Genomic DNA, 15,527 nt, shown 5'->3' on the forward strand with positions numbered 1-15,527 from the left:
CAATTCATAAAAAAAAAAGCTTATAGACAGTAGTAGGAAGTTACAAGGACATTTAGCCAGTAATAAAGGAGAATAACTAATAACAACTTTCAATAAAGAATATCAAGAGGACTTCAAGAGGACATAGCAAACTGTACATTATTTATTTTTACTCTTGATTTCTCACTGATCTAGGAAAATATTGCAGATTTATTTAGCTCTGCATTTATACGTTGATGGAGTAGGGAACTTTATGTGACTTTTTCTGTACCAGTTGGGGCTGTTGCTGCTGTTCCTGTTGCTGTTGCTGTAATTTGTACCCCTGTTGCTGTATTTTATAACCTTGCTTTTGTTCATACTGGTTGAGTAATGTGAAAAGTTCCAAAGCCAGATTGTCATTCGTGGTGCTTGCTGTTGGGTGGACTCCTGGCTCTCCCTGTCTCACCTCCCTGTCACACTCAGCCTCCGACAGCTCCCGAGAGTCAGAGAAAGCCGACGGAGGGTGCAAGGGGCGTGGGGGTGTGAGAGGGGAGCTGTCACTTGAGGTTGAATCTCTCGCCGCTCTGAAAGGGGAGAAGAATTTATGTAGCTTTTTTCTCTTTTTTTGTTCTTTTTTCTTCCCCCCCTCCCTCTCTCTCTCTCTCTCTCTCTCTCTCTCTCTCTCTGATTACATGCCTGGGAGGTGGGTGGGGGTAAGAGACTACTGCTCAATAAAGGAAGAGTCTCATGGGACAAAGTAAATAAATAACTACATTATAAAATAAAAAATAAATGGCCACATGGAGAGAAAGAACATTAAGGGGGAAATGAAAGGGGTATATGTGAGTGAGTTTGAAGGTGTGAGGAGGCGCGGGAGGTCAAGAAGAAGGTGGATAGGTGTGGTAAATGAGTGTGTGAGAGAGAGGTAGGGAGGTTTGAAGGCAGGGAAGATAAGAAAGCTAGCAAGGGGCCTAAACAAACAGACCTTAGTATTTCAGTCTCCGTGCATCGTTGTTTTTAGGCCAAATGGACAAAAATATATACATGAGGCAGTGGCAATGTACACTGATGAGAAGACTGAGAACATGAAGATGTATTAGTAGTAGTAGCAGAAGTAGTAGTGGTAGTAGTAGTAGTAGAATTGTAGTAGTAGTAGTAGCAGAAGTAGTAATAGCAACCCAAGGCTCAGCTGTGTGTCAACCTTGTGGACTGTAGGCTTCAACCTCTCTCCTGCAGTCCACCATCCTCATTTCAGGGGATAGGGACGTAACTGAGGGACGTTTGTATATCCAGGTAGTTGAGTTACCAGTTATATCAGTGCCACCACATGAAGGGGTCTCCATCCAACACCATAAGAAGATGAAGAAAAGAAAACAAAACACTGCATCTTTTGGAAATGTAAATACTGGTGATTCTTTTACACTCCCATGCTGTCACCTTCAAAAATACAGAATGACAAGAACAATACGATGGGCAGCGGAGCAGGGGTGATCTGGGAGTAACAAGAATGAGACAAAAAGACACGTCATACATTTGAAGGAGTTTTTATAAAGTTTGGTGTTATAAGATGAAGAGGAGGCCAGGGTAAGGGCAGTGACGATCTCGAGGTGAAATAAAATACAGTTTTAAATCACATGATAAACATTATTGAAAAGAGTCAAGGATTATAGAATGGAAAGAGTGCAAGGGTAAGGGTTTTGGCGATCTAGAGGTAACAGGGATAAAATACAGAGCTAGTATAGGTGTTTAAAGTCGAGAATTATAGAAGGAAGAGGTTGCGTGGGGAAGGGGGTTGTGGCGGTCCGATTCAACGCGGTTCCACCTACATGTCTCAGCCTCCTCTACCTGAGACTACCTGGCATGGTGGACAGGTGGCAGAGGGTGAGGGGCCACGCGCACCCCTCCCACCGTAGATGCTACTGACGGGGGCTGCTTGGCGGGCTGGAGCTGGTGTAAGTAGCGGACGTGTTGGTACGGCGCCCGGCGTTCCGTGGGTGGGGAGGAATCGTTGCTTTCGTTACTTGAGTCCCGTCGTGTCACCTCGCCTGGTGATACAGGAATAGATTGTTGCAGTATCATCATCATCAGTATCGTCACAATTATTATCCTGATCTCTTTACCCACTTAAGGAACGGGTGAGGAAGAGCCATCATCCTCATCATCAATATCATCACAGTTTTCGTAACCCTCATCACTTTTCCTATCTAGTGGAAAATGAAATGCAATGAACACCAAAAAGCCCTCTACTCCCTTTTCATCACCACTTGAAATTTCCTAACTATGGGGAAACGAACTGCAGTAAACACAGACAAGAAAAAAACTAGCAAACTCTCACCTTTTTTCAACTCCTCTGTCCAGTCTCTCTGCTCCGTCGAATCGCTAGTTACAGGGCAATTATCCAGAGTCCCTTGATCGTCTGTAATTGATTTGGGTCGACTGCCGTATTCTCCCCGACTCCGGTTACTTATGTAGGATATTTCTGTAAGATGAAGGGCGATTTATTGATGGATTTGTCTCTAGAACGCGCGCACACAAGCAAGAAGACACACACGCAAGCACGTAAGCACACACACACACACACACACACACACACACACTGAGAGGTAGATAAACAGAATAAATAGCCTAAAAAAAGGTCATAAGAAGTCTCCATAACTACTCTTGCTGTTCACATATTAACGTAATTAGTGTACCAATTAGAATAATGGTAATGATGATGATGACCATGATGATAATGATGATAATGACTGATGGTGATGGAGATAATGATAATAATAAAATTGATGATGATGATGATAGTAATGTTAACGCTGATGATGAGATTGACGTTGATGATGGTAATGACGATAATGATAATGATGATGATGATGTTGATACTAATGTTAATGATAAAATGGTGATGACGATAATAAAAAAAATGATGACGCTGATGATTACGATAACAGTAATAACGGGGACGATGATGATGATGATAATGATGATGACGGGAATGATGATGTTGAAGTTACTATTGTTGATGATGATGACGACGATGTTGATGATGACGATGTTGATGATGACGATGATGATGTTATTATAATTGATGACGATTATAACTACACCCTACCCAAGCCCTCACCTGCATCCTTATAGTGTGACTGCGACCTTTGCCTGCCGACCTGTCCATACGCTGGCGGTTGTTGCTGTTGGGAGCGCCTGTCACTGCGGGGATGCGTGGGATGGTCCAGACAGTCCCGGGAGTTGAGTGTATGGAGGGATAGTCCGTATTCTAGAGTTCCATCAGAGCTGCCCACGCTACAGACAGCAATAAAAGGACAGTGGATAGCAGAGACAGGATAGAGATTTGAGGAGAGACAGCACCGAACAGACAGGGTAGAGCATTGAGGAGAGACAGCACTGAAGAGACAGGATAGAACTTTGAGGAGACAGCACTGAAGAGAGAGGACAGAACTTTGAGGAGACAGCACTGAAGAGACAGGATAGAACTCTGAGGAGACAGCACTGAAGAGATAGAAGCAACGAAAGGACAGGATAGAGCGTTGAGGAGACAGGACTGAAGAGACAGTGGCAACGAAAGGACAGGATGGAGCTTTGAGAAGACAGAGCACAGAGGAGACAGAGAGTAGAGGACTGAAGAGAGGCAAGGAAGTACACAGACCATAGAGACAGACAGACAGTCAAACAGACAGACAGACAGAGACAGAGAGACGCAAAAATAAAGAGCAGAAGGCTGAAGGCATACATATTTTTTATTTTTTTTTTTTTTTTAGGTTCTTTACCATTCAGTACAAGCCCCAACACTCTGGGGAACACTGTCCCTGAAGGCCAAGCAGGAAGGGGTGCATGAGGAAAACAAAATTGGTATCATAGGGCATAGAAGGTATAGAAGTAAATATCATTACAAGCACAATAATGAACGAAAACATACAATGGCACATACATGGTACAAAGTTGTTACAGTAATTATCATTACATGTTTTGAGATGAGTAAAGTGGTACATAGATACAAACATATGTACATACGTATGCAGAAAGAGGCACACTTGCACACATACTATACATATTCGTATATATCTATCTATCTATATATATATATATATATATATATATATATATATATATATATATATATATATATCTATACATATATGTATATATTCACACACCAACACATACACAAATTAAGCGTTTTACGCTCAATTACCCATTTTCTTTAATAGACTAACAAAGAAAACGTACAATAGTTGGTTTTCTTCATGGGTAACTATTAGATTGAGTTGTATGTTATTGTACAGTATGTGTTCACCATCGTGCTTGCAACGATAATCACCTCTATACCCCACATGCCCCAAGACACAGACAGAGAAATAAAAAAGATGCTTGTTATAGCTACACAGAGAGACATCGTTTCCTATAGTTCCTTCAGCGTTTTCTTCACAATCTAATTAATCAAAAGTAATAATTAAGAACTTTATACTTTTTCAAAGGAATGCATGATGGTCTCCACACAGCTACAAAACACTTCCATATATCTATGCAAATTGCCATGATGATTAACAAATATGCAAACACATATGATCCCAAATATGTTTTTATATGATGTGACATTTGACCCCATGTGGTAGGTGGGGGAGCTCACCATCCACTCACTCGATGTAGTGCTGCTCTCGGATGTCTGCCCTTTCCCCTCCATTCTTCTTTCCTTCCATTCTCTTCTGTCTTTCTTCCCTTCATTCTTTCCTTGTCCTTCTGCCTACGGGTGATTTTACACTCCCTCTTCTGTCTTTCTTTCCTTCATTCTTTCCTCTTCCTTCAGCCTGAGGGTGACTCTACGCTGAGTGACAAGCCAAATGGTTTCCTCTACACCAGGAAAGCATTTACTACGCTGGGTGGTAGCCATATAACCAGATTTTGGCGTCTGGTGGTTTAGTGGGTAATTATTGCGCTCCAGTCGGATTGAGCCGGTGAAGGTTTATATCCAAGGGATGGTTGGGGTTGATTGCTCATGTAATGCCACTCAGGGATGAATGAGGCTGGTCACTTTCATCTTAAATGTCGGTACCAACTGCCTAGCCCAGGGCTCCTACGCTCCTCATGGGGCAATGTAGGATTGGATGATGGATGGATGGATGGACATTTGACCCCACAAATCCCTTTATAAAATAAAATAAAATAAAAATAATTAGGTGTCTGAGATATTTGTCCGAGGAATAACTATACATAATTTAAAATGAGTTGGTGAAAGAATAAGGAACGGTACCAAGATGAGGAAGTGTTTGAAAGATGAAAAAAACAATAGGAAAAAAATAGTTAGCAAATACAATAGTTCCCCATATTATTGTGTGAAGCCCAATCAAAGAAAACTTCAACTTTGCAAACGTAAACAATTATTAAATCCACTGTACTAAAAGACTTCATTTTTTTTCCATATATCAAGCTTGTTTTTAGGGCCGTTAGCTAAATAGATGACAAAAATATCCAAGTTAAGGTGGACAGTCTATATCATACAACTGAACTAACCTGAAAGTAGCGTAGGGGCAGATCTCGTAGGGGTCTGAGGCTTCGTCCTGTGTCTTAAGAGAGGCGAGAGACCCACGAGGCTTCTTGGTCGGGGTGGGAGAGTAGAGATGGCCAGCACGAGTCAGCTCACAGTTCCTGGCGTTGTCGTCTTCTCCACTACCACCCTTCTGATCTATACTCTCCCCCTGGCTGTTGGGATTAGAAAAAGGACTTGTCGTATCATGTAATAAGCTTCCAAGAGGTTTACCACGCTGCTCGATCTCTGGCAGCCTCCCTATTCAGTCCTTTCTACTTGAGATCACACCCTATAACCTCGTCCCAGTTTTTTTTTGTCCTTATTTATTTATTTATTTTTTATTTTTTGTCTGCCTCTCACAGCCCTACCCTCGACGTTCACATTTCTCAACTTCCGCACTCAATTGTCAACTTCCATCCTCTCCACATGCCCAAACCATCTCAGTCTACCCTTCCTCATCACAACACTAACACATTCAAGTCACATCCTTCCTCTCAGCTCTTCAAGCGCAGTACTAGTATATATATTAGTGATCCAACAGGAGAGAGACAGAGAGAGAGACTTTTTTTTCTTTTTTACTGAATCTCGTACCTATATCCTCCATATCTGTGTCTTCCAATGGCCACGCAGACACAGATAATGACCGCCACTGCCAACAGGAGGGCACTGACGACGCCTGCCACCACATGCGCGTCCACCCACCACCCACCGCCCACTGGACTGCTCATCACCACCTCCTGGATGGACTCAGCTGCAATGAACCCTGCGGAGATGTTGTAAATAATTGAAATGGAGATATAGGGTGGTTCAGATATAGCACGCCTCTTGCACCACAGCTAAAAATTGGCATAAATCGACCCCATCAGCAGCTAAAAAGGGACAGACTAACCCCTACTGACAGCTAAAAACAGGCATAAATGAGCTCCACCAACAGCTAAAAAAAAAAAACAGCTATAAACAAACCCGAATATCAGCTAATAGCACACATAAACCTTCCCCCACTGACAGCTAAAAACAGGCGTAAATGATTTCCACCAACAGCTAAAAAAAAAAACTATAACCAAATCCCGAATATCAGCTAATAGCACACATAAACCTTCCCCCAATGACAGCTAAAAACAGGCATACTGACATCTCCAAAACAGGCATACTGACAGCTAAAAACAGGCATATTCACAGCTTAAAACAGACATAAACTAACCTCCACTGGCATTCCTGGTGGCCACACGATAAACAACGGTGGTGTCGCCCGCTGTGGAGGAAGCTGTAATTCGAATCAGGCGCCAGGAACCCAGGGAGAGATCGCACATCCCCAGGTCCGTCTTGTCTCGATTTACGCGCGCATAAAATGGCTCCCACGACTTCCCCGCTTCGTTGGTGTCGCGTTCAACCTGCAGGATATATGGGGTGGTTCGCGTACAGTGCCTTGTATGCTCAGGGAACGGCTCAGTCTGCTGGTTTGGGCAGCGCAGACACTTAGCTGTTTCGTGAAAATACTGGTGAAATTAGCAGTAAGTGGAAGTGGTATGAGACAACACGCTTACTTGTACAGAAAGTTATTAATTTGTCATGGCGAGATGGCAATTTTAGACCAAGTTAGAGTTTAAAAATATATTGCTTAGACGAACATGCCTCCTTTCTTTTCAGCTTTGTAATTTACTACATCCTCTAACCAGGGCTGAGATACATGGAGATCATATAAACAGTGATCATTGCTACATTACCTTCCAGTGTGTGATAGGGCAGCCCAGTTCCGGCCACACGTACAGCCTAAGAGTGATACACGTAGCATTCACCTCCACCAACGCTGCGGGGTCAGGGCGTCCGGGGGCTGAGGAAATGTCATTAGATTATTATGAGACTTTTAGCTTCATAATGGTGGCTTACGCTACTTTACATACTGCAAGACAGTACCCTTAAAATCAAACAGTACTGTGGATGAAAACAAATTAAGTAAGAAAATAATAAAAGTAAACAAGACAAAGAACACCTTTAATGGTCACACCCACCCCTGCAGTATGTTAAGGGATAAAAACAATTATTTAGTAGGAAAGTATTTAAATGATATCCTTCTGGTTCACACGCCATTTCCTATATCCAAGTGCCCAGTGCACTATCATGTCCCTCTGTGTCATATTTACGACAATTCCGCCTGACACAGGTGCGTGGTCGACTAGTATTCATGTATTGTGTATTTCTCTGTATGTGTGTGTGTGTGTATGTATGTATGTATGTGTGTGTGTGTGTGTGTGTGTGTGTGTGTGTGTGTGTGTGTGTGTGTGTGTGTGTGTGTGTGTGTGTGTGTGTGTGTGTGTGTGTGTGTGTGTGTGTGTGTGTGTGTGTGTGTGTGTATGTTTGTATGTATGTATGTATCTCCCCTCAACATTCCCTCCATGAGGCCTACATCCACCCTTCAAAGAGGTAGAAGGACGCAGTGAGTGAGTGAGTGAGTGAGTGACAAAGTGAGGGACATCCTCGTATTTGGCCGCCTCTAACAATCTAACCTAACAACGGAACAACTTAATTACTGGTAGGGCTACATAATCTAATCTAACCTAACCTAACCATAACCATTAAATAACCTAATTAAACCTTCCCTAACCATTCTCTAACTTAACCAAACTTAACATGTGGACCTCTGGCACAGACTCTAACTTACTTTAACCTAACTGTAACCTATCTTAACCTAACTTATGGACTCTGGCATACTCACGGCTGCCTAGCGTACTGGCGACGAGGACTGGACTGGGTGGACTGGTGCCCTGGGCGTTCCATGCAGTGAGGTATATGTGGTGTGGCGCTCCACATGCCAGGCCTCTCACCACCACACTACCCACACCAGGATCCACACGGGTCTCCACCCACTCCCCCGCACGACCACGGTGGTGCACGGTGTACCCTGAGAAGAGGACGTGCACAACTGTGAAATCTACAGTACTACAGTGCACGTGAACTGTTGTAAAGTCCCTCATAGTGCACGGTGTAACATGGAAAGAATACGTGAATAACTGTGAACTCTCTTTCGGAGCACTGTTAGCCTGTAGGGAGAAGAAAGTGGTAAAGCAAACGCAGCCAGTCTCACTTTACCCCTTTCGAAACGTAGGGTCCCAAGGCTAGGCTAAGGTAGGCCACTTTAAGGATAGATAACTGGCCTACTAACCTTCGTGGCATTACAAGAACGAAAAATATATATATATATAGCCACCTCTTGAGAATCAAATTTATGCAAGGGTGACACTCCAGTTGGGATGTTCTGACTACTGTGTAAGCTTCTGAGAGAAATTGGGCAACTGTGTTATCGTATACTGTGTATTGTGTATGGCCGGAGACAAGGATGCAACTATTATTTCATCTCCTCCACTTGTCGTCTTCGTAAGTTCGCTAATATTCCCAGACTGAGAGAGGCTTCATGTCTCTCTGTCCATAGATGATTCTCTTTGATATGATGCGTCAGAAAGGAAAGTGACGAACATACCCTTACGGTGAAGCAAACTTTACGCCAATTTTATGACCTCACCGTACCCTGAGTGAGGACGTGGACAACTGTGAGGTCTCTTTGGATGCACTGTGTAGTCTGGGGGGTGTATGTAGATGACGGTGAAATCAATAGTAGTCGTATTTAAATGGTCTTCAACTCGTCTCTGCATCTTTTCCTTAGCAACGTAATCCCTAATTTTCTCTTCTCTTTTTTTCTTAACATTAGTCTATCTGGCTGAGCAAACCCATCGACCACAGGTAAGTCACTGCTTCAATAGTGCGAAATCTAACACTGTATTTCACTTCCACAGTACACCTCTATGTAATTCTCCGTCGACGCTCCTCACCCTCTCTCCACAGACCCTTCCGTTCCCCTCCCCCCCTCAGGGTGAAATTCTCCCCCTCCTCCCCAATTTGGAAGCCTCTGTCCTACATCTTCTAAAATATATTCCATTATTCTTGTAACATACCTAAAATTGGCGCTTAACATACCTAAAATTGGCGCTTAACATACCTAAAATTGGCGCTTAACATATCTAGAATTGGCGTTTAACATACCTAAAATTGGCGTTTAACATACCAAAAATTGGCGCTTAACATACCAAAAATTGGCGCTTAACGTACCTAAAATTGGCGCTTAGCATACCTAAAATTGGCGCTTAGCATACCTAAAATTGGCGCTTAACATACCTAAAATTGGCGCTTAACATACCTAAAATTGGCGCTTAACATACCTAAAATTGGCGCTTAACATACCTAGAATTGGCGCTCCTCCATCGCCAGTGGGGGAGATGGTGAGATTGAGAGTTGCGTGCGTTGCGTGTGCGAGTGAGAGTCCTGGTGCTGTTGGTGTGGTGATGGCGATGACCTGGTGCGTGAGGCTGTCTGTACCAACGCCATTTCGAACCCAGCAGGTGAAATTGGCGGAGTCACGTACAGCTGAAAGTGATACGGACAGGTGATAGACAGGTGATATAGATAGGTGATAGACAGGTGATATAGACAAGTGATATGGACAGGTGATACAGACAGGTGATAGACAGGTGATACAGACAGGTGATATAGACAGGTGATACAGACAGGTGATACAGACAGGTGATACAGACAGGTGATATAGACAGGTGATTCGGACAGGTGATACAGACAGATGATATAGACAGGTGATGCGGACAGGTGATACAGACAGGTGATACAGACAGGTGATACAGACAGGTGATAGACAGGTGATAGACAGGTGATTCGGACAGGTGATATGGACAGGTGATAGACAGGTGATAGACAGGTGATACAGACAGGTGATTCGGACAGGTGATACAGAGGTGATAGACAGGTGGTACATATTTGTGTTTTTTTTTTTTTCTGTTTATCTGTAAAAAAAAAAAAAAAAAAAAAAAGATATTCCGTACATAGCGCTCTACTGTAGACTCACTTCGCTGCATCTTGTGTGTTCAGGGGACGGCTCAGGCTGCTGGTGTGGGCGTGGGTGTGTCAGGGGGAACAGGGAATGAATAAACGATACAGGAGAGACACTGAAAACACCTACAGAGCCGTCCCCTCAAAACACAAGTAATGGCCGAGCAGAATGAAAGAGAAGCGCTACATTTGGACTACCCTATGCATCAAATGTTAAAAATTAGCATCTTTGCACTTGAAAATTTTCTTAGGAACCACCTCTATCACTGAAGAGATTTGATGATGATTGTGTACCAAATTGTTAAGTTTGTATTAGAAAACTGTGGTTAATAAATATCTATGTATCCATTTATCTATCTTTCTATCTATCTGTCTGTCTATCTATCTGTCTATATATGTTTGTCTATCTATCTGTCTATCTATTTTTCTGTCTATCAATCTATTTACCAGTCTGTCTTTCTACATATCTATCTATCTATTTGTCTGTCTGTCTATCTGTCTCTTTGTGTGTATGTATATATATATATATATATATATATATATATATATATATATATATATATATATATATATATATATATATATATATATATATACGTGTGTGTGTGTGTGTGTGTGTGTGTCTATCTATTTATCTGTATGTCTATTTATCAATCTATCTATTTACATGTCTGTCTAATTATCTACCTCTCTACCTATCTATCCACCTACGAATAATTAGTTCAACAATTAATCTATAAAGAAGAATAAGGGCATCTGGAGATCAAACAACACATACCTCACACATTTACCTAATCACTACCAGCTTGCTATCATTTGAGGGAACTGGGCAAGTCACACGAATTTGAATACTGAGTTGTTACATGAAATTCGACGATGAGCCCTGGAATGGATCTCCTTGGTTACTATTGCATTTTTTTTTACCTGACTGAACTAGCTCACTCCCCCAGCTGCAGTACGATAAGCCTTATTTATGGGAGCACTGAATCTCCTTGGTTACAAGTCAAATTAACCTTTCAATCTGTCTACCCCTGGCCATGAACTAAGCCGAATGGGGTTACGGATCTCCTGGTTAAGAAAAATGCAATACACCCTAACTTTCAAAATACACTCATACTCGTATACTCCTTCACATTACAACATATACAATCCTTCAGCATAACCTCAATAAAGAAAAAAAATCTCTGGGAGCACCTGGCTGAAGTGGCCGGTTTCCTGTTGTCCAGTGGGTTCAGGTTCAAATGAGTCTGGGGTTTCAGCACTAATGACGTTTTAAAATACAATAATTGAACGTGTTAGATGTAGGTCTCTCTTTGGCCTAATCTGTGAAATATCTATCTATCTATCTATTGCCAGACGCCTCAATCCCGTTTGGGATGGCCACAAACAAATCGCCTCCAAGTCGCCCTGTCCCCCGCCATTTCACTGCCCTGCTCCCAACTCACACCCCCCTCTCTCATATACCTCTCCACCCCATCCCTCGATCTCATCCTCGGCCTTCCCCTCCCTCTTCCTCCCTCCACCTCACTCACATACACTCTCTTCGTCAGTCTGTGTCCTGTAGTGAAAAGATCCGAAAATATTTGACTATACTTGGCCATTAGATAAGCAGGAAAGGGTTAATTATCTCCTGCTTAGAATAAACACGCGATACACAAGCATTCAAAGCACCAGAATCTAACCTGAAAGATGTAGGTCTCCCCCTGGCAGAACTTGGGTGAAGTGTCCTGTGGTGAGGGGGTCGCCATTCTTCATCCACGTGATTGTAGGTGTAGGTGTGCCCAGCCCCCTACACCCCAGCGTCACACCCGACCCTACACCCACACGCCACACCCGCTCACCGCCCACTGCCACGGGTGTGTGTGTGGATGTGGGTTTGGGCACTGCGGTGAGCCTCGGGGACTGACTACCCTCACCGGCAACTGTTGTAGCGGTCACCCACACCTGAACCACACCCAAAAGTGCAAAACAATATTAGTATTAGTAACAGGAGTTGTAGTGGCAGTTGTTGTTGTGGTAGTGGTGGTTGTAATAGTAATAGTATTAGTCGTAGATTCGTCCGTGATGTCCTAGCGTTACACCCAACTCAGCCCTTGAAATACTAGCATCATACCCAATCCATCCCACAACACCCCAGCACCACATCCAACCCATCCCGCAATACTTCAGCATCACATCCGACCCAGCCCTCTGCACCCCAGCACCACACCCTACGCCACACCCACATCCCACACCCATAATTGCCCACTGCCATAGGTATGTGTACGGGTGTGTTTTGGGTACAACAGTAAGCCTGATACCTGGACTCTGGACGCTGGTGTGAGGCCGGTCAGCTCCCTCCACGTAGTGTCTGAACCTGTTGCTCCCACCAGGTCCCTCACCGTCATCTGCAACAATACATACATGTTTAGAATCCCAGGGTCTCATTTCACAAACAAAACATTAGTCAATGAATTATTCCCACTTATATAAACGTTTACTGAGAAGATACTTGAACTGTCTCGACCCAAGCATATGCCGTAAAAAAGGTCCAGGTTGGGCCAAAATTTTTACATCTTCTCAATAAATTGTACTTCCATATGTGTTGCTCATGTTGTTAAGTAATCTTAGTCCGTCTGACCAAGCAGACCCAAGCAAGCGACTGTCCTTGCAGGGCTGTCTCGTGCAGTGAACCGATATTTTCTTGTGGTAGGCAGCGCCCCGCCACAGTGAGGTGCAGGGAAGAGCGTGAAGGTTTTGTTCCTGGATGATTTCCTGGGTTACCTGGTGTTACCTGTGTTACCCGTGTGTGGCCTGTAGATGACCTGTATGTTACCTGTATGTCGCCTTGTTACCTGTATGCTACATATCAGTGTATTGCCTACTTGTGCGCCCCTGATAAAGCAGAGCGTACAGTGTAGGTATTATTAGTAGCAGTTGCAAACCCAGGCTCATCTGGACGTGAACCTGGTGGACTGCAGGTTCACCATCCTCTTTAGGGGGATAGGAAGGAAGCTGAGGGACGTTTGTATAACCAGGCAGTGGAGTCACCTAGTTATATCGGTGCCACCACGTGAAGGCGTCCCTCTCCAGCACATGTAGTGTTGGATGATGGTTTTAGATGGACAGCAAAATGACCACGACACAAACTCCAAGATCTTTAGTTCCATCACCTTAACTTGGCCCAGAATCTCGTTCTTTTGCAGCTTATTTTACGCAGCTCAGTGGCAGAAAGAGACATCACAACGATTCCACATCACTTGCATAGCACCTCTTCGTGACTACCATCCTATTCTAAAGCTAAGCCACTGTTACACCTCAGCATTCAAGATGGAGAGATGGCAATTTTAGGCCAAGTTAAATTGAAGAGGGTATTTGTCACAGTCTAAAGCTAATCTATTGCTACAACTCATCATTCAAGACGGAAAGATGGAAGTTTTAGGCCAAGTTAGAGTGGAAAGAGTGTACTTGTCATGTTCTACAACCAAACCGATTAAACCATTGTCACAACTTAGTATTTAAGACGGAGAGACTACAATTTTGAGCCAAGTTAAAGTGAAAGCAGTGTACCTGGCAGTTAATTACCTACCTGGGCGTCCCTGGTGGAGTACAAGGTGTAGTGGAGGATGGTACCAGTGTGGGGATAGGGAGGGGCCCACGACACAAGTACAGTCCTGGCTCCTGTGACGGTCACCCTTACTTGGCGCGGTGGACCAGGCACTGCGACAAAAAATAAATGAATGAATGAATGAATGAGTAAATGAATGAATGAATGAATGAGTGAATGAATGAGTGAATGAATGAGTAAATGAATGAATGAATGAATGAGTGAATGAATGAATGAGTAAAATAATGAATGAATGAATAAATAAATACAATAAAATAAGCAGATAGATAGACAAAAATATACATTTAAATAAGCAAAATATACAAGGACATAGATAGACAGATGAACAGATAAAAAAATAAATATATAAGTATAAATTTAGATAGGCAAAAAATATACAATTAAATAAGCTTAATAAATACAGAAATAAATAAAAACATGATATGAGCAACTTAGACCTGCAGCAAAAATTAGCAAGTCACAACACACCTTGCGTTCGTTAGAGTCGCCTTTACCTGGAGGGGTGGATCTGCCTCTGCTGTAATAAATAAATAAATAAACAAATAATAAAGTAAAACAAAAGTAAAGATAAAAATGTAATGAAATAAAGGAAAAAATAAGGACTTTATCATTCTTTTTCTGTGCCTGTCCTCCTCTCATCCTATTTCTCCCATCTTTCCTGTCACTTCTTATTGCTTTTCTTTCCGTTACAGGTGGCTTTACATTGAGTGACAAGCCAAATGGTTTCCTGTACGCCATGAAACCATTTACAAAGCTGGTTGGTAACTATATAACCAAACCATACGTGCTCCCTAAGTGTCAACAAGTGGGTTGGTGGAGGGTTAGTGCCCCTCCCCGTAAAACAAATAACTCAAAGTCAAATGGCCACCCCTTATGGGATTATGGCGTCTGGCAATAGATAGATAGATAGATAAGGAATAATTCTGATAAAAGTCTTTGCATCTTCAATCAGACGAAATTTGTACTTCTCTCCTACAAATTATTTTACTAATTTTAAGGAAACTTTGCAAAATACTGGAATTGGATACAGAATTTAACCACCACCTCTATTATAAATTCTTCCTGAGTTGAACGGAATGGTTAGGCAATGGTAGGAATGAATTACTATACTCTTATTACTCCAATTTGGCCTAAATTGCCCTCTCTCCCCCTTGAATGCTGAGTTGTAACGATGGATTAAGAGTAGAATATGATGCTAGTCACGAGTAAGTTGTGGAGAGGATGCAGAGCTGTAGTATTGTCTTCTTCTGCCATTGAGGTACGTGAAATAATAATAATAATAATAATAATAATAATAATAATAATAATAAAACTCAACAGGACGAAACTCTGGGCCAAGTTAGAGTAAAAAGCATATAATGACTGAATGAAGAAGACCACCTGCGTAATGCAATGACTTCGTTTTAATAATATATTCTTGTTTCCTCTATACAATTTTACTTCACTTTCTAAGACGCTGATGAGGAGCCTTCACGTGGTGGCACTGTGCACCCTTGGTAGAGCAGCTGCGGCGTTCATCCGGGAACCAAACCTCTA

The 15,527-nt window shown here is 42.6% G+C and overlaps 1 protein-coding gene across 1 annotated transcript in view; it reads right to left on the minus strand.

The window, feature by feature from the left end:
- Positions 1-205: 205 nt before the first annotated feature.
- LOC145416494 (cell adhesion molecule Dscam2-like) overlaps positions 206-15,527 on the minus strand; it is a 171,194-nt gene continuing 155,872 nt past the window's right edge. The window contains exons 22-34 of the mRNA XM_080285451.1: positions 13,953-14,083; positions 12,685-12,771; positions 12,067-12,328; positions 9,728-9,910; positions 8,208-8,393; positions 7,219-7,325; positions 6,696-6,885; positions 6,086-6,257; positions 5,479-5,667; positions 3,077-3,252; positions 2,294-2,437; positions 1,814-2,003; positions 206-542 (exon numbers count right to left, since the gene is read on the minus strand). Coding sequence (XP_080141577.1) covers positions 206-542; positions 1,814-2,003; positions 2,294-2,437; positions 3,077-3,252; positions 5,479-5,667; positions 6,086-6,257; positions 6,696-6,885; positions 7,219-7,325; positions 8,208-8,393; positions 9,728-9,910; positions 12,067-12,328; positions 12,685-12,771; positions 13,953-14,083 — 2,354 coding nt within the window. The remainder of the gene's footprint in view (positions 543-1,813; positions 2,004-2,293; positions 2,438-3,076; positions 3,253-5,478; positions 5,668-6,085; positions 6,258-6,695; positions 6,886-7,218; positions 7,326-8,207; positions 8,394-9,727; positions 9,911-12,066; positions 12,329-12,684; positions 12,772-13,952; positions 14,084-15,527) is intronic.

This window comes from Coenobita brevimanus, chromosome 106 (assembly GCF_032717465.1).
Source record: "Coenobita brevimanus isolate Jiangsu-jjx chromosome 106, ASM3271746v2, whole genome shotgun sequence".
NCBI lineage: Eukaryota > Metazoa > Arthropoda > Malacostraca > Decapoda > Coenobitidae > Coenobita > Coenobita brevimanus.